The sequence below is a fragment of the Megalops cyprinoides genome, chromosome 23 (assembly GCF_013368585.1).
Source record: "Megalops cyprinoides isolate fMegCyp1 chromosome 23, fMegCyp1.pri, whole genome shotgun sequence".
Lineage (NCBI taxonomy): Eukaryota > Metazoa > Chordata > Actinopteri > Elopiformes > Megalopidae > Megalops > Megalops cyprinoides.
This window is the reverse complement of record NC_050605.1, coordinates 18656227-18683026: the sequence shown is the minus strand read 5'-3', so window position 1 is coordinate 18683026 and position 26800 is coordinate 18656227. Positions and strand designations below refer to the sequence as shown.

Genomic DNA, 26800 nt, shown 5'->3' with positions numbered 1-26800 from the left:
CATTGGATTGCTGGATGATATTTTTGAGGTCTGAAACACTCTTTTCAGGGAAGTGGCGGTGCAGTAAGTTTCCGTCGGTTACTCGGAGTGTGTGTCAGTGTGTGCGTGCGTGCGCGTGCATGCACGCACAGCTTGATTCTGACGCTGCCGATTTTTTACCTGTGCGCGCCTGTAATGATGCTTGGTTTGGGTCCGTTTGAGTGTATCATTACTGAGATGTGTATGCAGTGCAGTGACAATCCCGCAATGATTCTACAAATGCGTGCACAGAATGCACAGATCAGTACCTACTCCGTTGTTAGTTGTCTGATACGGGAAAAAAAGCTTTTTCTTTGTTTAGGAGCCTGCAATCACGCTTTAATCAGCTGAAGTCACTGGAGGAGAAATGATGACTTGAAAACCAGGAGCTGCCACAGTTCATGCAAACGCCGTTGCCTCGCGCAGGAACTGGGCAGGAGGAAGAAACAGCAGCAGCAACAATGACAATATCCAAAAAGACACGCAAACAGGAAGCAGTCCACTATGAGCTCTGTTGCCTTTGCTACCGGTTCCCCTTGTCCCAAACGTCCTCACCGCCACCTCACCTGACGACACAAAACTGTCGGGCACCCCCCCGGCGGGTGCAGGTGGAGGACGTGACCTGTCACGAACAAAGCGAAATGAGCAAAGGAGACAAAGACAGTCAGCATGATGCAATAACTAATGTAATTCTCTTCAGCTGGGGAGGCCAGCGGGAGAGCTACAGTATATGACAAAAAAGGCCATTGTCCTGGATTGCAAGGGGAAAATTTTTCCAAGGGAGATTTTGCCATGATATCCATTTCTAACTTATATGTACATCTACACTTATGGATGTTGATTATCTATTATTACTTGCACAGACGGACACATATGCAGCCATCATTGACATACACAGCGTTTGCTTTTTTGAGTTTGTGCTACGTGTCCAAGGCTTGCACCAAGCACCGTCCTCGTGCATGAGTAATCCTTTGGCCCTGAAACAGCCACCCCATCTCACTGGCTTTGAGGCTGGCTGGCCTCGGCTCAAAGCAGGGGACGATTTGCCCGCTGTGAATGCAAGATATCTTGGCTCATAAACTGGAGGCTGCAGGTTTTATTCTTGGGCAGGGCACTGCAGTTCTACTCCTGAGCAAGGAGTATGGTACTAAAGTGACTGATATTCAGGCTTAAACCTCACATTTAAATTATGGGTTGTTCATTTTTCAATGCAAGGCAATAAGGAAGACTTTAATGCTGTGTGGCATGTTGAAGGCTGGCACTGAGGAATGATAATGGTCTCGGAAAATTCTCTGTGAAATAGATGGATTTGTTGGCTTAGTCTGATTTTTTTTCCTTCTCTGAATCCTTAATTAAAAGATAGAAAATGTTGCATATTTCATTCTCATTTTCCGTTTTGCACTTATATGCAAATGTTTCGGGTTCATTTTCTGCACGCAAGACTCCAGATGGCAAACAGACAGAAACTGCTCACCTGATTCTGAGAGACGGAGAACTAGATATGCGATGATGCAAATTAGTAAATGGGGCAAGAAAACATGGCAAAACATGTTTAGTGATTTATTGGACATTGATAGCAATATGATGGCTGAATGCAAGAGAATTTGACCACAGGTTTTGGCTTGTGAAGTTGTATAAGGATTATAAGTAGCGTAAGGTTATATGAAGATTTTGCCCCATTAGCCCTTACCATAGTCATCATATCCATTGAATGTCAAACATGCATCTTGATGAACGCCCTCTCGGGGTTTTTTTTTTTTTATATGTATCAAAGAATAGAACCACAAGAATGGTTTAACCCCTTAGTAACAATCAAATGTATTCAAAATGTATGCAATAATGTACATTTGTACTAAAATATAGCTTTTTAATCAGCAAAGTGGCTATGATTCTGAACCATCAGGAAGTCATACACTCTCTAATACGTCCATTCATAATGACTTATTGTCCTATATAGAGTATTATTTTTCTTCAAAATGAAACAGTATTTTGCGTGAATATACTTTTATATTTAGTTCTATGTCTGTGTTTTTCCTGCCCATATTTTGTCGACCCTAACCCCCCCCCCCCCACAGTGGTGACTCCACCATCTGCCCCGTTCCCGTGGTGATGGAGGCAGGGGGCCGGGGGGCGCAGGGGAGCGTGGGAGGGAGGGCCCTGGAGACGTGGATTCCCCTCCCCGGGACACCCTGAGCAGCATGCCGGCACAGCTCAGCTGAGGCCCTGACTATTCTCTCAACCCAAGCTGCTCATTGGCTGTCGCTCGGCAAACCCGGCACGCCTCCGACCTCTTCTGGCCAATTGGCTGGTGCCAGAGATCAGGGCAAAAGGGTACCTCATGGCAGACATCCTCTAATGAGGTCATCTTAATTCTTGTTGTTTTAATTTGTGTCATGAATGGTTGCTTGTGAGCACAGTTCTTTCTGTCTAGTTTATACTCTTTCTTAACACATAGCTTAGCATTTAATTTAATTGATGGAATTACTTTATCATGTACTTGTACCAACCTGAACAATATTCTGATAGTGTTGTTTTAACACACCTCTGCAGACTCATAGACATTCTGCAAACAGAACACAATGTTCTGAGGTGAAACCAAAGAGGTAGTCAATATATTAATCTAAGAGAGTAATTATCTATCTCGTTTGCTGATCACAGATGGCAGGCTTGTAACACTCTGTGAAAAGCACTGGCTTCAGTATTAAAATCTCTGGACCTTCTCTGCTGTGCAAATGCTTCAATCTTCTGTAGACGAATCTGAGCTATTTTTGTTTATTTCCCCTGACTGAGTGGAAAGTCACTGGTAGCATCCAGAACTGACCCCGAAGCCTCGTACGTGTGAAGGATTGTGCTGACTACAAGACTAATGAGTCAAAGGTTTGGTCTAAATCCAAACAGTTACGCAACCAGGAATTGTTCAGATCCCGAACCAAAGTCATTAGGGGTAATATTCATACATGAACATATAAACAAATTTGCTGTAAGAGGCATAGGGGCCAGAGGTGTAGTGGATTTTCAGGCAGACTAATAGCCCACCTGATATGAGTGGGCTTTCATTACATAACTGTCCTTTTTTTAAACTCTTTTTGACAACTCCTCTTTGACTGTCTATTCTTAGTCCTTGTGGTAAAGGCCATGTGACTATGTCTAATACACATCAGACAGCTTCAACACAGTGTCCGCCCATCTTCTATTTTTTGCGACTGGAGATGTTCATATACATTGTTTTCGCTATGGTAAACATGTCCCATTGTTACTAGATTTAATACTGTGTGCCTGTGTGTACTGTTCTGTACCTATACAAAAATAATTTTTAAATACATCTGAAATGGGTACAGATATACAGTGCAGCGCAGATGTTTTATTTATTGTGCAAAATTTCAAAGCTGATTTGAGTGCATCATTTGTGTGTAACAGCTCAATTCAGCGGCTCATTTTGAGTTTCTTTAAACAAACAGCGCAATGCCTATGATGAGGTCCATGTTTTTAATGTGCCTTTTCAATGTCCCGTGTGTCTTTCAGCTGCTTCTGAAAGCGCTTGCCCTGAACTAGGAGTTGATATCTTCAGCACGTTAATTTGACGTTGATTTTTATGTGAAATCGTGCTCTCTCTCCCATGCGGTTTCACGCGCGTTTGAGGAGCGCACTGAGCCTGTTTGGATAGGGTGCGCTGGCGGATGTGAATTTGTCGTCCGGTGTGTACGGAATGCCGCCTTGCTGCCCTTGACTCTCACATTCCCGCCCTCCTAATGCCTGCGGCCTGCTGGCTGTTTATGTCCACCACGTGCAGACCCACGGCCGCAGTGAAGGACCTTTCCACGTTTCTGTGTCTTGTGGTCAGCAGTGCACGGCTAGCACAAGAAAGCGTGTGGTACTTTCATCGCTTGTGCCTTCAAGTGGCATTGGGTGAGGATGAGAGGTGATGCTAGTAAACGTGGGATGATTTTTGTGAGTCAAACTGTGTTAGAATACAGAGAACATTTATCAGTGTTTGCTTGTGGCTTTTTCTGATAAATGGCTATGTTCAGCAGTAAATGGGCGGCAGTGTAGCATAGTGGTTAAGGAGCAGGACTCGTAACCGAAAGGTTGCTGGTTCAATCCCCGTTGGGACACTGCTGCTGTACCCTTGGGCAAGGTACTTAACCCACAGTTGCCTCAGTAAATATCCAGCTGTATAAATGGATAACATTGTAAAACAACTGTAACCTATGTAAGTCGCTTTGGATAAAAGTGTCAAATGAATAAATGTAAATGTTGTTCTTCCAGTATCTCTCCCTGTATATTGTTGATATGAGTCTGTTTTTTTTCAAGAGCAGTTTTTTTTTTTCTTTTCAATGAAAACTTTTACTTGATGTCATTCAGTTTTTATACACATTGTTCTCCACCAATGAAAATTTTAACATGGACTCTTTCTCTTTCTGTGCCTTTTCTGGGAAGCTCCCAGACTAATACAGGAAACAAAAAAAAATGGTTAAACGAAATAATTCTGATTAAAATAACTAGCTTTGTGAGGAGTCTGTCAAAATACTTGATGCTGTAACCTTGTCTCCTTCACAGATTTTAATGTGAGGTGCGTTCCAGTAATTCCTTCACATGAGACACAATTCGCCACACGAAAGGGAACCAGGTGCAGATGTGTGAGTCTTCTGCAAGCTCATTACGGAATCTGCACGCTCATTAATCACGCAAGCCAGCTTCCGGGTAATTATCTGTTTTTGAAGCTGTGTCATCTGCCCCCCACATTTCTGGCTAATGGGCCACCACTGGCTGTGGTGAGGATGATGTGTGTGTGTGTGTGTGTGTGTGTGTGTGTGTGTGTGTGTGTGTGTGTGTGTGTGTGTGTGTGTGTGTGTGTGTGTGTGTGTGGGGGGGGGATGGGGGGGTTGGGCTGCAGGTCCTTTGGGGTGTATGTGTGCTGTATGGTGCGTCATCACTCAGACCAGGGCTGGGGGGCGGCACAGGGCCAATGTGCAGATCCTTGTCAGGGTGAAGCATTGCTCTGAGCATAAATACACACGGTGCTTTCTTTCTCACTCTCTCTCTGTCTCTCACACACACACACACACACACACACACACACACACACACACACACACACACACACACACAAAACACAGGCAGCACATCATTTACATAATCGCCCCTTGCCTTTTTTCTTTATCCGTTTTCCACTTTGCTCTCGTCACATATTAGGTCATCTGCTCCAGGAGAGCGGTCTTCCATAAGGAACGGCCTTATTCTGAAGGCTGTTTGGGAGCAGTGGCTATGCAGTCATTTTTCAAACACTTTGTGTTTTTTTAGTGTATGTGTGTGTAGGTCTGGAACATATTCCTAAAAATAGCCACTCAGAATAACTTCAAAACACACATCGGTCTCCCAAGTCTCAGAGGTGAAATCTGAGGTTCTGAAATGAGAGGCAAGATCAGAAGATGAGGGGGAGAAATGGTGAGGTACACAGTGTTATTTCAGAGAAAGAAAATGTCTGCATTCTGTTAAACATTTTGCTCATTTTCCTTTCATTATTTTTCTTCGCCCCTTTACCCTTCCTTATAAAAAAAAAAAAAATAGGAGCCGGGGCTATAAACCACTTTTACACACACTGCTTAATCCATCTTGACTTTTTCCTATCACCACCATCACAGTCCCTGTTTGCTGTGAAATTTAAATAGTGTGTCTTAATATTTAGATATTCATTAATGTTTGTCTGCATATAATTGGATATATATGTATTAAATTGTGCTATATATATATATACACAATACATATACATTTATCAATTATCAATTATACCTTCTCCACAATCCATGTAAATCCTAACTTTACTGAGTTAACAGTAACAATTTTCTATTTACACACAGAATAAATAGAAGAGGAACATTTGCAGGTCTTGCTGTCATAATTTCCATCATTATCAATTGTTGCTACACACTAGCTCGTTGCTCCTTACCTGCTCAAGCCAGTCCATGGGCCTACCATTTTCCCCACCATAGACTGTATTTAATTCTATCGCATCAAATACCTTTTGGTTATCTGATTTGGGAGTCTGGTCAGACCACTAGCTAGTTAATAGGAGGCATCAGGTGTTAGAACCACTATATACATCCAGTATTCAAAAAACGGGGATCAGTATATTACACTACAATACTGTAATTTCACAGATGCTTTTATCCAAAGTGACATTACATATGTTACAAATTTTACATGTTATCCATTTATACAGCTGGATATTTACTGAGGCAATTCTAGGTTAAGTGCCCTGCCCAACAGTACAGTAGCAGTGCCCCAGCAGGGACTCAAACCTGCAACCTTTTGGTTACAAGTGCTGCTCCTTACCACTGTGCTACGCTGCCGCAGCAGTCAAAGCGGTACTCAGTGGTCTCTCAGTGGCTTGGGCTGAGGTCTGATGGCTTTCTGTGACAAAGGAGGGGAGAGGCAAGGTTTTGGGGGGGGGGGGGGGGGGGGGGCATAATCTTATGTGGATGCAGAGGTGGAGATGTGTGCCTGAGGGTACACAGCATACACACAAGGAGACTGAGATATTATTAGCCCCTCTATACATTCTGGAGCCAGGCCTCTCCGTGCCACTCTCATCAACACCGGCCCTTTGATGTCTAATGTTTCAGGAGAGGAAAATCAGCATTGGGACACGCACTGCTCTGGACTGAAATAATGTGTCCTGTGTACAGTGCGGGGAAAGTGTAGTGATTACCCTGGACCTACTCTCTTCTGCTCCTGCTTCCCAGCAAGCCCACAGTCAGAGGTCAGAGGTCAGAGGTCAGTGGCTGTGCTGAACACCAGTTTTTTTGCATCACAACTCAGCCATCGTAAACAAACAAATAGTTGCCCACTTTTATCGTGCAATATCACACATGCATGACAGCATAATATATTCATAAAGGAACATAAGAATGGTGAAACAAAATTTGTAATGTAATATTTGTAACAATTTTTTTTCATGTAACATATACACGTTTATTCACATTTCATCATTTTACATATTATACATCCTCTTCATTATAGTCACTACAAATTTAAATATAAAAATTTGGTGGCAGTGTAGCTTAGTGGTTAAGGACCTAGACTCGTAACCGAAAGGTTGGCGATTTGATTCCCCGCTGGGGCACTGCTGTTGTGCCCTTGGGTGCTTAACCCACAATTGCCTCAGCTCTGGATAAGAATGTCTACTAAATGCCAATAATGTAATATAATGTAAAAAAAAAAAAAATATCCAGGTAGTGTAGACTAGCTCTGTCCTGCCCACTGATTGGAACAAACTTGAACTGCAAGGGCTCCTGTACATCCCAGCCAGGTCTGCAGTGCTGCAGCAAGGACTCTCAGCATTAGCCCACAGCATCTCACTCACAGCAGGGCTGTGACACCGCACATGAGGTACGAATGCCAGGCAGACGCTTATCTTCTTTGCCCCACATCAGCATGTAACTCATCTTCACGCATGATTTGCATATCAATCAGCTTTGCATTTGAGAAGGAGCTTTCAGAACATCAAGTCAACAAAGTCGGCTATCTGTTGAATGTGATTTTGTGAAATGAGGTACAGCACTTCAGAGCGGCAAAGTTGTTCATCAGCACGCGTTATCTACCTCGTCAGGAGGAAATGAACTCAAGATAAAAATGTGAGGTTTGTGATTTCAAAGGACAGAACACCTACTTTCCTGGTTGGGGGTAAACTGTAATGATAGCAATAATAAGGACAGAAATGTGACTGATAACTTTAGAAATGATTCTCGCATCACAGAATTCTTTCAGATTCTGATTCTGTGGTTTTGGGTGGAGTTCATGAGTTCATGCTCAGATTTGTATCTGGAAAATGTCTTGAATTAAAAACATGTAAATCTGCTCACTTTTAAGAAAAACAAGCATAAATACCAGAACTAACCTAAAGGGTTCAGCCTGTGATGAGCAATTATAACTGTTCTGTACTAGAGGAAGGGGTTAAGGCTCATATGCCCTACCTGTTCCAGCACATACACGTTGCAGTACATTAGGTCATTGCTTCTTATTTGACATCAGATTCTTGGGAAGGACCGAATGAGACTGTAGGCCAGAGATACTGAACTGATCACATTTCAGCAGGAACTGCAGTTTCCGCTAGCCACTAGCACTCAGAATAAGGGAGAGGCACATTCAGACAGTGCTGCCTCCCAGTGTAGCACAAGGATGCCAGTCCTGGCACCAGCCAGCGTGATCGGACTAATTCTGAAAGTGTATCGGGTGTTTTAAGTGGGCCTCGTTATTCAACTCCACTTACAGCGCGTAGAACAGAAAGAGAGACAAAATCAGCTGACCTTTCCTCGAAGAGCAGGAAGGAGGTCGCTGCTGGTTGATAACTGTTACCTAAAACCACTATGGAGGGCCGGTTGGCAGTTACTTGGCACTGAATGTCCTTTGGTCGACAAGTCACTGTGGGTAAGGGAAGTATATGCCCTGTTAGCCTTAACATGACTACAGTATTCACACTAGACCACAGCCATTCATAAACACTTAGACGCGTTCCTGTTGGTGACAGCCTGAACCGTGTGTGCTGTAGTTGGATTTTCCTCTAAATGGCTTCTGCCAAAAACAAAACCAGCCAGCAGCTTCCAGGATCAGGCTTACTTGTGTGTGGCATGATCTGGACAGACAAGCGGAAAGCTGTCCCCTGAAATAGCCTTGCCCCACTCACCAGGCACCTGCGTGACCCTTGCTAGAAATGTTCCATCAGAGTATGGGCACAGGGGAATGGGAGTCCCATCTGACAGACACTGTGGTATGACCGGTCACCTGACTGTTCCGGGGACACCTTCAGCGGGCTTCACTTGGCTTTACAGCGAGGGTCCAGTTAAAGTATTTTCCAATTTCAGCTTCCAGTTTCCTGTACGGATGTGTGCTCATTAACATATTTATTAGCTATGTCTAAATACATATATATTGCAGTTAACACATACTGGTATATTTCATTCCACTTTCAGTGGTATGCAGGGAATTACTGACAAGTATTAATACTAGAAAGCTGATGCAAATATGTACAGTGTGTGACCTCTAAACCTTACCCCAATCCAAAAAAAGAACACTTTTCCTCTCCTTTGCGCAGTGTATGAGTGATATAGATGTATCTGGGAAACCTGCCTAGACTGCAGTAAGATGTGAAAGCTGGTTGCTGCTGCCACTCTCTGGTGCTCTCCTTCCACAGAGAGACTCCTCTCTCAGGAGGGATCCCCTGCTGCCGACTGAAACTCAGCGCTTTAGAAGAAGAATTCCCTCTGCGGCTCGGCAGGGGAAACCGGCATCTGCTCACCGCCCTCATTAAATTCACGCACTCACCTTGATTTACTGCACCCTGCTTAGCAGCGTAGCGCCGGTCGCCAGATTGGAGGAAAACGCAGCACTGCATCAACGGAGAGGCGGCTTGGCTGCTTCCCAGCAACACTGATTCAGGATCTACTGTATTCAATCTTCTGTGCTGTAAGAGTAATACTGCTCCATTTCTCTCTCTCTCCCCTCCCCCTCTCTTTCTCATAATCTAACTGAAATATTCCACTGTGATTTCGAATCAAAGAAACAAAGTGGAACTGTTTTCCTCACACGGAGCTCAGAGATGACGGCTGTCAGACCCTTTACACCACCTAACAGGAAACAAATCTCCAATTTCATACATTTGTGTGCTGGGTGAAAATTTCCTGTTAGCTGTGATCTATTCCTGCTTTGAGGCAGAAGCACATGAAATCTGCATAGTTTAATGCATTGTCATATCCATTTATATACTAAGACTGTGATTTTCACAGGTAGTCAGTACCAGTTTAAATTATTTAGATTACAGATTATCTCACTCATATTACCTAATATTTCCTTCATCATTTTTTTTTCTTGTACCTAACTTTGGTATTGGATGTTTTTGATAATAGATATGGACAGTTCCTTAGTGGTATGTATACTTTTGTGTGGTATTTCTGTGGAAACCCTAGCAAACGCATACATCAAATCTGAACTAAATCCCATTTTAGTCATGTGGGAAAAAATGTACATAAAATAATGTAATAATGTAATGCGGTAGTATGCTGAAGCAAACCTAACAAACCTATGCCCATTGTCTTTTGACAGACCATGGCAGCTCAGCCAGTTTCCTGTAGCATTGAAGAAGAAAAATTTTGACTTTCTTTAGTACAAAGATCTTAATCTCATTGAAATAAGGATACGGTACTTTATACTAAAGTGTGGTTATACAAAATTCTGTATTTTTGCAATAACTATGCTCAGACACTAGGTGGCAGTAATGTGCTTGCTGTGGATGCAGAAGTCATTGCAGCAGAATACGACAACTGGGAGACACCCCTGCAGTTTATGTGAGGTGCTGAAAGTGAAAGTGAGATTACATGCCTCTGTGTCCTGACTTCTGCTGTCTGGGAACATGCTCATGTTTCTTTTTCCAATGGTTGGGATTAATGGGAGGAGGGCTTTGGGAGAGTATTGCTGTATCATGTACTCTTCCATCCTGATCTGTGACAGACCCACGAGGACAGGACTGTGGTCAAGGACTGAAAATGGATCTGACTGCAAGGTGAGTGTCAAAGGACATCCTGGCATCAGAGGTATGTGCTTTCTCCTACCAATTAGCAATATATTTAAACAATGCTGCAGATAGCTTACAGCTGCAATGCTGGTTGGAATTTGTTGTTGAGGCTACACTGTCACTCAGTGCAGTGTACATCTTTATGCATTGCAGCTGACACGATCTGCATTGCCTTTCCTGTGAAAGTTACATACTGCCCCCTTGTGGCTAAATTGAACATCTCATAACATTGTAGATTGCATGCTCCTCAGATCACCCTATATAATGCAATTGTGTGATTTGCATGTCAATCATGTAGATGTGGGAGGGATATATGCTACATCAAGCAATAAGACTGGCCCAGATTTTTTTTTTTAAGCCAGGCCATTAATGTCAAGCCTACTGAGCTCTACCAATCAGAAATGAGATCTTTCTTCCATGAGAATTTGCATGGACCTCACTGTGTCATTGACTGTGAGGGAAAACAATGTTTTCTCAGGAAGGTGCATTGTAATCTGTATTGGGCCGCAATGCAGCACTGATGGTAAAAGTGAGATTTTGACTGTGCTGCTGAGCAATGTGAAAACTATGGTTTATTTACTGTTCTGTGGAGTGGGAAGAATCTGGGCTTGCAAGTCCTAAGTCCAGGCTTAAGTATAAGAGTAGCATGGTTCATGGTTCGTTTTGCATGTGACACATTTCTGATCAGTCCCATCTGATAGTTATTGTTTTTCTCATGTATATCTCTTCAGAAAATGTTTTTTGCTGAGACCGAGCAGTACAATCTATTCATGGAAGTCATCAAATGAAAGGTATATATGTGTGTGCATGGTGTGTGTGTTTGTGAACTGTAAAGATATGCCGCCCGAGTGAAACAAAAGTCTGTGAAAAATACCAGTACCACTGCTGACTGCTTTTTTGCACACTTGTCTCAACATTGCACAGCTGCAAATGGCCCAGGCAGAAAAAAATGGTTCACACTTTGACTGACTGAATTCAATCCGATGTCACATTTGTCACCTGGAGAGCCTGCAAGTGCACTTGGTTTCAACTGGGCACGAATGGAGAATATTTTCATTTTCCCCCATTTTCACCTATGAGTCTATAAAAATATAATAAAAAATATAATAATATAATTAAAAAAATGTGTGTGTGTGTGTGTGTATGTATGTATATATATATATATATATATATATATATATATATGCATCAAATCTTTCACCTCAGCCTAACCATTCTTACATGTCATTTCAGCGCTGTGCGAGGGTGAGGGAGTTCTTCCGCGGTAGTCACAACAGCGTTACCAGGCAACAGAGAGAACATCGGTATACAGTAGAGAGTCCCACAGAGAGATGTGGCAGATACACTCGCTCGCCCACTCGCTCGCCCCCATCTCCTCCAGCGCGTCGACAATCACACCTCTCCACAGGAGAGAGAGCTGCAGCTCGTGACTGCTCCCAACGGGCAGCACTGACTCGTCATTGACAGAACCTCAGCCTTTTAACGGCTCAGGAAGGATCACGTCTGCGCTGCAGAAATCGTTCTGTCAAAATAAGGCTGTGCACTGTTTATATTTTTTCTGGTATTTTATCGTTTTGAGGGATGATGATGGCCTGGCTCTCATTTTTCTGAGACACAAGAACACAGATAGTCAATGATCATTTCAAGGCCTTATGTGGCTGTTTGCTTGTGGTGTTCTTTGCCTCACATGTAAGCTGCGTTGGATAAAAGTGTCTGCTAAATGAATAAATGTAGATGTAAATGCAATGTAAAAAATGAGAAATAGCCTTAGTACCTAAACAACAAAATCTGATATGTAAAGCATTGGTCTGATGCACTACGCCCTTCCCCTGAGGTTTCTTTTCTCATAGAACCGCGCTGCCTATTGGAGCAAGAACCTGATTGGACAAGGCAATTCCGTCCTCCTTTTGTTGCATGTCTTTGCAGGAGCACGCTTGACTTGAAATAGGTGTGTGAATGAAAAACAAAAATATCCCTTCACACTCGGTTTGGCAGGAAGAAAGGGCTTTTTCTCTGTGTGCACGGCCAGCCATCTCATCCTGAATCAATGTTCTATCTTTCAGCTGTTCCCGGGGGGGGCCGTAACAACTGGAGCGGCACTCAAACGATGCCAGCCGGGTATCCCTTCCTGTCGTGTTTCCAAGGACCCCAGCCCCGTCCCTGCTCCCCTTTTCCCGTGTCCCACCTCAGGGTGCTGTGAGTGAGTACTCTCCCCCCTTTCCTCCTCCTCGTCTCTGACTCATCCAGCATTGTTGGTATTTCAATTCCCCTCCTTGTCTGGGGTGATGGAACAGCAGGGGTACATCTGGAGATTCAGAGAGCTGTCAGTTAGAATGCTTCCAGAGTCCCCAGACTGGCCCTCTCCCTGGGGACTGCTTGCCCCCCCCCCCCCCAGGCCTCCCCTTGCTCTGAGGCGATGCACATTCCCAGTGAGCGTGGCGTGTCCAGAGCGTGCACATAATCACGCCTCCCTCTCCTCCTCTGATGGCTGTAATCCCTTCCTCCCTCCCGTCTCTGTCGGAGGTTGGGGGGGGGGGTGATGTTTTCTGCCTCAACTGCGTGCTGTTAATTCCCCGAGCTGCGGGCAGACGGGCGGGCGAGCAGGCGGGCAGAGATTTTCTCCCAGGGATTCGTGGATCTGGGGCCTCAGCGGCTTTGGAGCTCGACTGTGTAGTGGCAGAGGAAGGGGGAGGGGTGTGTGTGTGCGTGTGCGTGCGTGCATGTGTGTATGTGTGTGTGTGTGTGTGTGTGTGTGTGTGTGGAGCTTGGGGAAGCCCTGCCTTGGCAAGGGCCTTCCCTGCGGCCTGGCTCCCGGAGTGCAGCCAGCCAGATGTGTGGTGCCGGGGCGTGGCTATTATCTCCCCCTCTGCTGGGCAGCTACATGCATCACATTTCCGGTCTATGTGAGGAGGGGGGTCACAGGGAGCCCATTTTGTATTGTACTGCTGCCATCTTACTCACGAAGCAGCTGATACTTAGCCCCTCAGTAATGGACGTACACCGCGAAAAATACTGAGAAGTTTGACAAGTCACTCTGCTTTGGGAAGCATTATGGGCATCCAAGCACAAAGGCCTCTTCCTGACATGAGAAATTCTCCAATTCACAAGGAGTGTAGGAAACCTCTGTTTTACAGCTGTTGCCCCAGTCTGTCTCAGAAATGCAGGACCTCAAGCAAGGGAAGCGTCACTTAACTGGGTCTTGAACATACTAGTGGAAGTATAATTTCTTGACCTTTTGAGGCCAGAAAAGCAATGAACCGCTTTGACTATTCAGTACAGGCAGACATATTCCAATAGCACAAGGTCAGTAATGGCACAGCACCACAGGACTGTGCTCCTGTGTTACCAGGTAACCTCAGTCCACTCTGCACAACACATCAAGAATATTTCCAGCAGCCTGAAACATATGGATTATGAGGTATACACGATCTGGTTGTTTTCACTACAGTTTGATGTTTTTTTGTTGTTTGATTGAAGAAATTGTTGGGTTAGGAAATAAGTTTACTTTACTACACTGTTTCATGTGAAATACCCTTGAAGGAAACCATGTATTTCTGTAGGTTGTTCAGTCCATGTCTACCTGCCACTGTTTAGATGGATTTAATGAAGTTTGCAGCTCCTAACATGTACCACCTTCACCAGATGGTTTGCATGTGAATAACTGTCTGTGAGTAGGGAATTGCTCAGGATCAGTATACCCAACCCTTATCCTAACCTCACCCACCAGGAAAGAAAGGCATAAACCGATGCAGGTCAATGCTTTGGGACAGAATTGAGTCGGCACTCAGGATACAACCGGGTCGCCGTTTCTCGTGTGACCATACGGCCATCGACGCTCCGTTACGGATGACACAAAGGCACGGGATTCCGTGCTTTAAATGAGTGACACGCGTCTCCCCATTGTCCTCGATTTCCCCGATGCAGTTGCTGTCTCCCTCGCGCTGATTATTCCGGTGTCAGCTGTCAACACGTTTTTAGCTCAAGTGGCTTCTTTTTTTTTTCTGGAACCCGACGCCGCACCGGCGTGGCCGAGGGCCTTGAGTCACTTCTTTTCCAGGGACCCGCGCTGTCGCCTTAGTCATCCGACGCACCTCCTTCAGGTGATGTCACGGGCTCACTCATCGCTGACTCAGGCACGCTGCCCGTCCTCAAGCTGTTTGCTCAGCTATGTTCATCAGAGGAAAAAAAAGACAATCCCCACACCACACCAAGATTTAGTCCAGCAATGCTGATGGAATAATGCAATGTGTGAATGTTTAAAGAAGGGACGGTGCTTATGTGTGATAGGCCAGAAGTAAGTCCTTTGAGAGGTCACTAGAAAGAGGATGCAGATAACAGTTTTGGCTGGAAGTGCCGAGCACTTATTGACAACCGTTGGAAGAGTCATCTATCTGAGTGCATGGCACATCCAACCGAGCAAGGTCGCAAAATAATTTTTAGTTAATTTAGCCAGGAGAATGCTAATGTCAAAATGAGTTAAGCACAATATGGCCCGTTTCATGTTGTTGGTTTGGTGTCTGAATGTTAGATTTTTGGTATAAGCTTGCCAAAGCTCCACAGCTCGGTGTGATTACCGCCAAAAATGTTGGGCAATGCCAACATCCTTATTGGATGAATGTCACAGTGATTGTTTCCTGTTGTTTAATTGGGCTTTTCTCATTGGCTGTTTGCTCTGTACTCCACCTCATCTCTCACTGTGTAGCCCTGCCTTTAGCTGTGACATGGGCAGCTTCTCTTGTCCTGTACTGTGTGTCACTGAAAAAGTAAGAGTATCCGGAGATGTCTTTGTGCTGCTATCACACCACTGTTTTCCACGCACACTGTTTGTATCATCAAGCCAGATCCGAGCATGGAACCCTTTCCACTGTAATTAGAGGTCTAATTTAAATGTCATTATAAATGCCGGTTGTTACTGGTTATCTGTTGTTATGGTTACCGTTTCCACTCATGACTGGCAACAGGACCCAGAGCTCCGAGCAGATACTCCAGGCATCAGCATTCAGGCACTTAAAGGGCCGTGGCATCCCTGATTCCTCGTCTCACAGCACACACTGGCAGTCCTGCTGCAGGACACTGCCTTGCTTTCACACTGGCTCCCCACACCAGCCTGGCTCAATCTTTCCTTTGCTATTCTGCCAAAATTAGACGGAGAAGTCAAACGTCTGAACTACATGCTCAGAGAATTGTGAACAAGCACAAGTGATTTCTGCTTATAGAATGTGGAGGATCTTCACTAGGCGATACAAATAACATTGCCACAGATAAAGAAACAAAAGCATATATGTCCATCCTTGGTCTTTCATGTATATCCTTCATTTTCCCATTTAAAAAGACTGTTTTCTCTTTATTTAATTAAGACTCCATGTTGTCCAGGCATGTGTAACGGAGCAAAGCTCTGAATAAGCAGACACCAAAAACAGCTAAAGCTGACACGAGCCTGCTCCACATTTTACAAACAGCAGCGCAATTTACAAGAATGAATTTTGGACACAGATCAGCAATGCTTTGAGATTGTGCTTGTTCACTTTGCGTGAGGGATTGTGGGCCAAATTGTTTACTGTAACTTGTCCTCATTTTGATACCAATAATCTTAATGGCAAATCTGATTTTTGATTTTTAGAGATTTACAAAGAATGACATTTCTTTCCACCTCTGACTTTTACGCTGAAAGCATGGAAGCGGTTTTCTAATCACAAATGCTTCCAATGCAGTGCAGACTAAGAGTTTGATATAAATAAGACAAGATGTTATACAAAAGTTGAAAGTAAATAATTTTACATAATAAAACATCTTTTTCCATTTCGCTGATTTTTAACTCGGTACGCAGTACTTAGCCTGACAAGTAGGCATAAAAATTGTGCCTTCAGCATTGAATTGCTGGTTTTAGAAAGGTAGGTGCAGAGAGGGGAATCTATGGCAGGTACATTAGGCTGTGGTCAAGCAAACAGGAGCACTTTCACCATCTGCTAACACTGACATTTTGGAGGAGAGTTGTGAAGAAGGTCCTTCACAAAACCAGCCATCAGCCATCACGAGGCTGCCACTTTTGTCTGATAAAGCTCACTGACCTTATTAAATACTCTGATTTTACATCAATAGAAGCAGGTTACGAAACTGACATAAGCTATCAGCAAGGAGCTACCAGTAAGGAGCCTGTGGAGAGATCATAACATCTTGTACTTAATGTGTTTGTGTCCGGTGCGTACTCATTAATGCTTTATAGGCTTTGGCTATTGTACTGCTGTATCAGTAATCCAAAACCCAATAGATGTACTGTAAGTAGCAAGAAACACACTGTGAGTTCAGGTGGTGAGGCAGGAGAGGAGCTGATTCATACCAAGTTTAAACCTGGTACCTTTGACTGATGTTTTCATCTCCCAGAATGAAGGTATTTCTGTTGTGTAATACATACCTGCTAAATGATTCATGCTTGTTTGTTTGTGAGAGTCCTCCTGAAGGATAGTGAGTGGGTTAGATGATTACAAAAAGAAAATCTGTGTCTTTGTGTTTCTGTGTGTGTCTTCATGTCTGTGTGTGTGTGTGTGTGTGTGTGTGTATGTCTGTGTGTATGCATGGTTGTGTGTGTGTGTGTGTGTACGTGGCTCTGTGCTTGTCTGTGTGCATGTGCATATATCTCTGTGTGTGTCTGTGTTTGTGTGTGTGTGTGTGTGTGTGTGTCTCTGTGTACATGCGTGCCTGTGTGTTTGATTATGTAACATGGCTGATTGTGCGGAGGTTACAGGGCACTGCATTCATAGCTTTTCAGGATGTGAAACATGACAGATGGGAAGAAGCCGACATTCATCATGTCCTGCTCATTATTACACTCAAAATATTCAGGGCCTTAAGTACAGTGGCAGCCCTTCAGTTTCTAGGAGACAGAGGGTAGCACAGGACCGCAACGGCTGCAGCATCAGACAGTGTGAATGAAATATGCAACAGTTCTACTGAAGACATGTCCTCATTCATAGTATCAGGGCATCTGGATTTTGATGGAATTAACAGCCATTTAATTTAATATTTTAAATGGAAATTCTGAGAATTTCTCTCTTCTCGGCCTATCAGTCTAGTGTGAAAGGGTGCTACTGTGAGACTCATGATGCACAGGATCTAAACCACCTCTTGGAATCAAATTTTGTATGTAAACTAAGCTTGTGTGTGTGTGTGTGTGTTTGTGTGGTTTGTGTGTAAATTGTCCTCCTTTCCTGCTACTGTAATAGATCTGAACAGACAGTGAGTAAACAGGCGAGTTTGCGTGCCTCGCGTGTCTGAATTTGATGAGCGGCGGTAGGGCCTCGCAGAGGGTTAACCCGGCGCTGCCTCTCCACGACGGTAATCCTGCGGGAGCCAGCAGCCCGTCCTATAATCAAAGCGATCAGCGCTGCCCCGCCGAGCGGCCGGCAGCCTGGCCGTCCCAGGAGGAGCCGCTTTCTGCCGCTCCAGATTTACCGCCTGGATTACACTGATGAGGAGCGCAGACACGCCCCCCTCACTTTCTCACACCGTCTCTTATTACCTATCTGTGTCGCACTGGGAGGTGCAGGTCCCTGTACGGGCACATGCAGAGGTAACTGACATTCTTCCATTTCATGTATTATTATTACTACTACTACTATTGCTGCTGTTTTATTATGTTTTATTATAACACTATCCAATGATCCACTATCCATCTTTCATCTTCCCTTACTGCTAACCCAAACCAAAACACAATACCGATGTAGTTGGGAAGGATTTCTGCTGAGGTTAGGTCTGTGGAGGTGGCATGCTTACGCGGTGTAATTATAAGGCAAACATATGGTTTTCATATGCTACACCGACTGAAAGGCACCCCGGGTTGTTCTGTGAGACCTTAAAACCCCATGAAAGTGTCTGGTTGGCCATACCAGGCTCTTATTACAATGCCTGGGAGTCAGGTGGTTTTAGCCTGGACATTGGTACGATAGTATGCCTTCTTGGTAGTAGAAACACAGATGACACGATGGTGAGGAGGGAGTGATACTAATCAAGATCTGTAGGTTGATCAGCTGAGCCACGGATCATGGGTTTGACTCAAGCCTAGCTGGAAGACAAAGTATTACCTATATATCCAAGGGCAAGGAAATGCATCCGATGCACTCAGTAGCTTCTCTGTTCAGATCACTGTTCATCAAGCTTCTTTTTACCGCTCTTGGTTTTAGGGCCATTGAGAGGACATTAGAGGGTTTACCATCGCTACTTTCCTAGAAATCGCAGAGATGAAGATTACATCATACACGCAAAGCATTTATTTCAAATAAGAATGTGAAGGCCCACTTCGCAAGACTTAGTGTCTTATGTGCACATCTGTTTTATATGAGAGCTTTTAATGTCTGAAAGCAAGCTGATTTGTCTTTGATACTGATGTCTAAGAACCGTGTCGGTAACTCTGAAAATAATCTTTTCTGTGTTTAAAAGAGCAGTGTTTTAGTCGATTTCACTTATCTTTATTGATAATAAATACAATAGTAAACGCTTTGGGGTCCACAAACAGTTTATAAAATAATCAGTTTATAAATCCATATGACTATTTAAGGAATATCATTGTTTTACTTCCTGGTTTTGTAATCCTGGTTTTCATGAGGGAATTAAGCAGCTAGCTAGATAGTGACCGTTTCACTAAATAGTCTGTGTGGAACAGTGATCCATCATCTTTGCATTTTGCAAAGACCAAATTTAAGAAATACTATACACTACCTAAATATGTACTGTTTTCCTAAATAACATTTAGCTGTTAGCAAAATAATTATTTTCTAAATGTTGATTTTCAGACCTAAATATTTATTTTTATAATTCAGATATAAAATTTAAACTACAAAAAAAAAACACTGATAACGAGTATCAGTCATGCAAGAAAAATACTAGATTTAGCTTGAATCATGGGAAAGAACACAAGACAATAATATTCCAATGCACGTCGCACCCACTGCTCCATACCAAACGCACCTTTCCGATTAGTATTATTCAACGGTCGGCCTAACGCAGCGACTCGGATTATTTATATTCTGAGGACGTTGTTACCTGATAAATTGTATTCATTCAAAACCAGGAGTCAGAACATGATTATACACACACACACACACACACATTCATTAAATGTATGAATGATTGCAACTTGACACTCAACAGACAATCCGCTAAGCAGCTCATCACCCAGCTGCTCTCTATTTGGCACTTTTACAATGTGCTTATAGACTTTATTAAGGACGTTCAAGATAATTGTTATGGCGCTTTGACCCAAACCTCAGTTCAGAATTTAAGAACTTGGTGTGTGTTTGTGTTTGTGTTTGTGTTTGTGTTTGTGTTTGTGTGTGTGTGTGTGTGTGTGTGTGTGTGTGTGTGTGTGTGTGTGTGTGTGTGTGTGTGTTTGTGTTTGTGTTTGTGTGTGTGTGTGTGTTTTGCTAAAAGTTCTCAGTCATAGAAATTGAGAAACACTGTCTATACACAGAAAAAGATCAACTCCTTTTGTTTCCCTGAAACAAATTAAGTGCACATCGCAATATCTAAGCACAAGCGGTAGGTACGCAGTATATAGCGGTTTGATTGAATGCCTTCATAGAGAGGACATACAGTAAGAGACATACAGTAAATGTTTAAAGACTCTGTAAAATTGTAATATAGAAATCACCGTTCCCTTTAAATCTTGACGTGCACATGAGGACAAATTTCAAAGAAAATACTTTTTGCCGACTCTGTAAATCAAAACTACGATTTTTATAGTAATTTTTCAAAATGCAAATGGAATTCTTGGACGCATTTTAACGGAAAGCGCATGCGAGTAACAATAGCTCCATCGGTGGCAGTTATTCAGTTTGAAGAAACGTACCATAAAATGAGCGCTTTTAAATTGTGCTTTTAAAATGCAATGTAACAGAGGAAAACTCCCAGAAATCTGCACATGGATTGAGGGTTGAGGCTATTTTAGGAGCGGCGTAAAAGCGCACGGACAAGCTTCCCTCTGGAGCTAAAGCCCTCCTCTTTTTTCTTTTCTTTTTCCCTTCTGAGTTCCAGCTGACAGATTGTCTGACATCGAGAGACATTTTCAAAGGATTCCCTGACAGCGGTAGCTGAACAGCTCTTTTGACGTCAGGAACAATCATTACTTTCTCATCCGGGTCTCCGCTCCCCCCCTCGAATGCTATTATTTACTTTATCAAGACCGGAGAACTCGCGCGAGCGGGTTTAGGCGTTTTTATACATACATATTCTGTGTATGTTATTAGAACGGGGGAAGCAGGACGTTTTGGATTATATCCAGATTAATCTGGAGCTGATCTGTTTGAACTGAAAAAAAAAATCAAACGCGTGCACAGCGGGAGAGAAAAAAAAATCTGGTCAGACTATCCAAGTCTTTTACAGATGAATATTTAATGGATCCGGGATGGAGATAGCCCTGGTAAGTTTTGAAAACGGCGGGGCTAAGGGAAGCGGGGGTAATGCCGGAGAAGCCTGCTCGAATGCGCTGAACCTTCCGCAAGCGCCCTTTGCGCAAACCGGGATCGGCGAGGGCTACGGTATGGAGGTAAACGCTCTTGGTAGCCTTCAGACGGGCTCGTGGAAAATAAACGACATGAACAACACTTTTAGCAGCAGCGAGAATGCCATGGACGCGCTCCTGCGAGCTGATCACAGCCCCCATCTGTTCGACGAGGACATGCTGGATATGGACTTGGACAACGAGAGCAATGAGAGGGTTTTGATCAATATCGCTGGCTTGAGGTTCGAGACCCAGCTAGGGACCCTGAATCAGTTCCCCGACACTTTGCTGGGGGACCCTGACAAGAGAATGAAATACTTTGACCCGCTCCGAAACGAGTACTTCTTTGACCGCAATCGACCGAGTTTCGACGGGATTCTGTATTTTTATCAGTCGGGCGGGAAAATAAGGAGACCAGTCAATGTGTCAATTGACGTCTTCGCGGACGAGATTCGGTTCTATCAGCTTGGAGAAGAGGCCATGGAGAGGTTCCGAGAGGACGAGGGTTTTATTAAAGATGAGGAGAAGCCCTTGCCCCAAAACGAATTTCAGAAGCAGGTATGGCTTATTTTTGAGTACCCAGAGAGTTCCAGTCCTGCTAGAGGAATTGCCATCGTGTCTGTGCTTGTTATCACCATATCAATCATTACCTTTTGCATGGAAACGTTACCGGAGTTCCGTGACGAGAGAGAACTGCCAGCCACCGGCAGGGTAGACAATGTCACGGAGACCCGGCCGACTCACTCCTTCTCCGATCCCTTCTTTATAATAGAGACTACCTGCGTGATATGGTTCACATTTGAGCTGATTGTGAGGTTTTTCGCCTGCCCGAGCAAATCCGAGTTCTCCAAAACGATTATGAACATCATCGACATCATGGCTATAGTGCCTTACTTCATCACTCTAGGCACGGAGCTGGCGGAACACCAGGGGCAGGGAAACAACGGCCAGCAGGCCATGTCCCTGGCCATTCTGAGGGTGATTCGATTGGTTCGGGTGTTCCGGATATTCAAGCTCTCTAGACATTCTAAAGGACTGCAGATTCTTGGGCAGACTCTAAAGGCCAGTATGAGGGAGCTGGGCCTGTTAATCTTCTTTCTCTTCATCGGGGTCATCCTATTCTCCAGCGCGGTGTACTTCGCGGAGGCGGATGAACCCGAGTCCCATTTCTCCAGCATCCCCGATGCCTTCTGGTGGGCTGTTGTAACCATGACAACCGTTGGCTATGGAGACATGAGACCCGTGACAGTAGGAGGCAAGATCGTCGGCTCGCTGTGCGCGATCGCCGGCGTGTTGACCATCGCGTTGCCGGTGCCCGTCATTGTGTCAAACTTCAATTACTTCTATCACAGAGAGACCGACCAGGACCAGTCGTCTCTCAAAGATGAGCCCAGCTGTGACCCCGACAGCCCCAGTGGCGAACTGAAAAGGAGCCAAAGTAGGTCCTCTGTCAAGTCCACTGGCGACGTGGAAAACAACGATGGTGCTGACTCGCCGGCCGAAAAAACGAACATCAAAGCAAACAGCAGTATGGACATCAAAAGATCCCTTTATGCTCTCTGCTTGGACATTAGGGAAACAGATCTGTAGTTTAACCGTGTGTGTTCGATCAGTAGTGACCATTCACAACTTTTGCTACGATGAGATTTTATTGTAGGCCTATGAATTATTGTAGAATATACCCAGAATAAATTATTGCTGCCCTGTTTATGTTTTATACATATGATCAACATGTTACAGCACAGTCCAAAACACTGGTGTTTATTTGAAAAGCACAAAGGTATCCAGCGGTCAGGTTTATCATATCATCTAAATTACAAGTATTTTGTTTGAATGATGACATATATTATTTGGCGCAGCGATAATGACGTTAACAACAGAAGCACGGCTTATATGCGAGACAAAAGTCGACTGTTGACAGAATAACAATAGGTACTTGTACTCTTAAGTAGGCTATATCACAGAAAGATTATGGTGTTGGCAGGCTTCAGTCGTATAGGCCTTAACTGAGATTGAGAGAAAACAACTGTCTACATGACAGTCTAGGTGAACATTATGTCGTTTCTAAAATTTCCCAAAATTCTGCCAGTCAATCCTATGTTTACTATAAAAATACTTGTTGCATCATGGCCTACGTGCATCTGACAATATGTACATATTTGTCAACGTTAATAATTTATGGAAGGGTTTGTAGTAATTATGCTTGGTTATGCTCCTGCTGAGACACTCTTTTTTGTATATGTAGCAAAATAATCATATGAAGCAGGTCGGTATCAATACATCTTCTACCCTGTTTTCGTTGGCTATTTTTAATATCGGAGAAGATATATTTTTTACTACAACACACGTATGACAGATTTTTTGGAAGTTTACACTGGAACTGAAATTACGAAGAGGACTTGTGGGATAGTATGCGAAGCCTGGGGGTTTTTTAAAATGGTTGTAAACACGGCGCTTAGGCATGGTCGGCAGGTGAATATCACCCATCAGGTGTTCTCATACCCGTCCGAAAAGCGGAACGGGCGTACAGCAAGAGATAAAGGAGTATCATCTGAAAACGTAAGTGACGCATCTCTGGAAGAATCGGAGTCCTAAAGGGCAGCTGAAGGAGTCCAGAGACGCGAGGGAGGTGTCTGTGTTGTGTCACACCAACAGAAGGTTAGTACCAGACTAACGGATGCTTCTTTTCCAACTTTTCTGAAGTTTTGTATGAACTGTGTTTTGTCGAACGAATTTGATCTGGACAGAAACAACAGCACAATATTCATAGTTTAATAGCACTGGTGAACTTTTGAGAAATTCACATACTGCAGATTTTTACCAATGGATGGTCAAAGAAAACAATTTTCTCACGATCTTTTTGTGCTTAGGCCTACCATAAAAAAAACGAGCAGAGTGGAGGAGTGGAAGTGGTGCTTGGTTTCTTTAACAAGCTAAACACGATCAGGAACAAATGAGCGAACGAGCTGCAGGTGAAATTCTTATCAGCGGGCCGAGGCCGCTCGAGTTGCGCGCACCGCGGGCGCGGGGAGCTGTTCTTTCAGCACCATGCTACGGATTACAAGGAAGCGGTGACATCTGCTCGAATGTCACGATCTTAGTCAAACCACAGCATCTACAAATTCTGCTAAAACGTGTATTCTAAATTATTGTCCAACGGCCTGATTTTATAATAGCTACAGATGTAAGCGACCACATTTTTATTTATTTATTTTATGAATAAATAGTAATTATGAGTAATGCATGTGAAATCTGGACCTATCGACCAGCTCACTCCCATGGCATGTTGAGGACACTGGATCAAAGGCAGGAAGAAGGCACAATAATGTATACAGTGCATATTGTTTTTATCAAGATAAGAAACATGTCCAGCCACATTTTCTGTGGAATGGGTCAGGAATGCCAGTAGATATGTGATTGTTTTTGAGGAATATTATGGCTGTATTTACACTTGAGTGTAAATGCACACATTAGTGTAAAGAGTGTATTAGAGCAGTGTGGTCATATTATTGCTATCTTATAGGATGTGGTCAGCGTTTGTTGACCTTCATGGCAGATACTGTCTATAACCCGGAGTACAATACAGTGATTGTGTATTGACAGCTATCCATTTAATAAAAATGGGAGCTCTACCTCTATCAGAAACACATCTGTAAATAGTAACCTGGTGCTGGGAAAAAAAAAAAAAAAACTTTACAAGTCTACTTTACAAGTAGAATTATTTATTGCTAAATGTGAATCTGTGCTAACTGATAGTGTAAAGGGCAGCACAGAACAACCTTTGCTCACCTCATTCACAAAAACTGTGTGAACCTTTTTTCGTCATGTTACATATTGGATTAGTACATCAGTACTAATAGAATATTTTACAGACACTGAATTGAGTTATGCCATACTGTGGAAATATGGGCATATGAGACTAACAAAATTTTGGATAGGATGGAAAAAACAAGAAAAGAAAAAAAAAAAACACTACACCGGTGTTAAACAGTGATGTTACCCCTTTCACCTACTCTTCCTTCTTGAAAGGCAGAGCACAAGTATTCCTGCAGATATTCTTTTCAAATATTCTGTGGTAGCATCGTGGACAAACATTTTATTTCTCTGGCAGCCTCCTCCTCATGCCTGTCTGGTTACATTCTATTAATTTTTGTGAGGATCACAATAGTCACTTTACTTTGGTGCCTCTGCTAGCACAGCTGATATTTCCGTGTTCAGGAGAAAAACATCTGTTTGCAGTGGTTGGATATAACTGCCTCTCAAAAGCTCTTGTACATTAACAGTGTTCTGATCCATATTTTTGAGGCTGTAGACACAACAGATTACCGTGTAGAGCACAGCTTTAAGAGAAGCAAACGTTTTACCTTTTTTCTCTGTTTTATCACGGTTCACTGTGGAAACAGAGTAAAAAAAAATGTGACTCTTAATTTAGAAAGAAAATCCTAAACCAGCAGCGTCACCACCCTGTAGGCAGTCTACCACCAAATGGCTGCGCATAAGTGGGAATGGTGTTGCTGGAAGCAGTTTTGTTCATCTGGTAGGGGGCACTTTTAGAAACAAAAACCAATTCTCCAGTGTAGAGACGAGTACATGGCAGTATTGGCTGCCATTTTTTCAGTAAATCAAGGTCCTGACTCACTGTGGTCAAGAGGCACTAAGCCTCACAACAGCTCTGCTGTTCCTTACATTCACACTTTATTTGGCATGCAGATAAAGTGCACTCAATTGTCCTAGGAGAGTTCTCCCTGCTTCAGGTTGTAGGAAGTGAGTGGATACTTGAATTCTGATTCTGTCAGTATTTTTCATTGTTTTAATATGAGGCCTCAAAGCATGTTTAGGTGACTACCCTGGATCCACTGCTCCATGCATATGTTACATGTGTGTTATTATTTCATATATTTCAACTGAAATGGACAGTGATCCCTTCAACATTTGCTGCTCTGTGCTTTGGGTTCCCAGCATGCATTGCAAGATTGTTTGAGCCTCTGCTTTCTATTTAAATGCAAAATGCATGATTTGTATGAGACTTCAGTTACCATACAGTTAGTCACAAAATGACTACAGAATTTCAGATCAGCCTGTTTTACCACACAATAACATAAAATGCTCTTTGGTGTGAATTCCTTGTATAGGAGAGATGACAAAGAACATTCATACAATTGTGGTTGATCAACAGGTTCTAAATATGTGGTGATCAGGACACCTTGTGTTGATACACATTTCCCCACTGCCTTACTTTGAGCTCCTCTGATAACAGTGTTTATGAAATCACCGTGGATCATTATGGTAAAATGTCCCAGCTGCCATTTCTCCCAAAAGTCAAACAGTAGGGCTGCTATTAGAACATGAACAGCTGTGATGATTTTACCAGGGTGAGTCTGTCAGAGGAGCCCCAAGAGAGCATGTCCCCTGAGTGATGAATCCACAGAATCTCAGAGGTACACCTGTTTTTTTATTTTGTTTTTCCAGCCATCACCCTTTGTCAGATGCACAGTAATGATTTCCTTCAAGGGAATCTATCTGTTGTACCTGATAACATCTGTCATTTCATATCTCACTGATGTAGCTCATATTTCTCATCTAATCAGATCTTGAAATTATCTTGAAATTTGAGAATGAACTCCAGGAAAAATGCTTGGTTGGACCTGTACACCTGATGGGCCAGGGTCCACACTTTGGCCCTCAAGCCCTCATTGTGAGCATTGGAAAAGTCTAAAACGGCT

General features: G+C 43.4%; 1 protein-coding gene and 2 long non-coding RNA genes across 3 annotated transcripts in view; all 3 read left to right on the top strand.

The window, feature by feature from the left end:
- LOC118770164 overlaps nt 1–9517 on the top strand; it is a 59049-nt gene extending 49532 nt beyond the window's left edge. The window contains exons 2-3 of the long non-coding RNA XR_005004546.1: nt 4576–4719; nt 9209–9517. This is a non-coding gene — a long non-coding RNA (uncharacterized LOC118770164). The remainder of the gene's footprint in view (nt 1–4575; nt 4720–9208) is intronic.
- A 794-nt stretch (nt 9518–10311) lies between these two features.
- The window catches only part of LOC118770326, a 40909-nt gene continuing 24420 nt past the window's right edge, over nt 10312–26800 (top strand). Inside the window, exons 1-4 of the long non-coding RNA XR_005004553.1 lie at nt 10312–10573; nt 11317–11376; nt 11819–12533; nt 12649–12785. This is a non-coding gene — a long non-coding RNA (uncharacterized LOC118770326). The remainder of the gene's footprint in view (nt 10574–11316; nt 11377–11818; nt 12534–12648; nt 12786–26800) is intronic.
- Nucleotides 20643–23555, top strand: LOC118770325 (potassium voltage-gated channel subfamily A member 2-like). Its single transcript, XM_036517928.1, has one exon. It carries the CDS (start codon nt 20982–20984, stop codon nt 22665–22667), a length of 1686 nt encoding a protein of 561 aa, XP_036373821.1. The 5' UTR covers nt 20643–20981; the 3' UTR covers nt 22668–23555.

Excerpts from the sequence above, each read along its gene's own strand:
- LOC118770325 (XM_036517928.1), top strand. The coding sequence starts at position 20,982 with ATGGAGATAGCCCTGGTAAGTTTTGAAAACGGCGGGGCTAAGGGAAGC.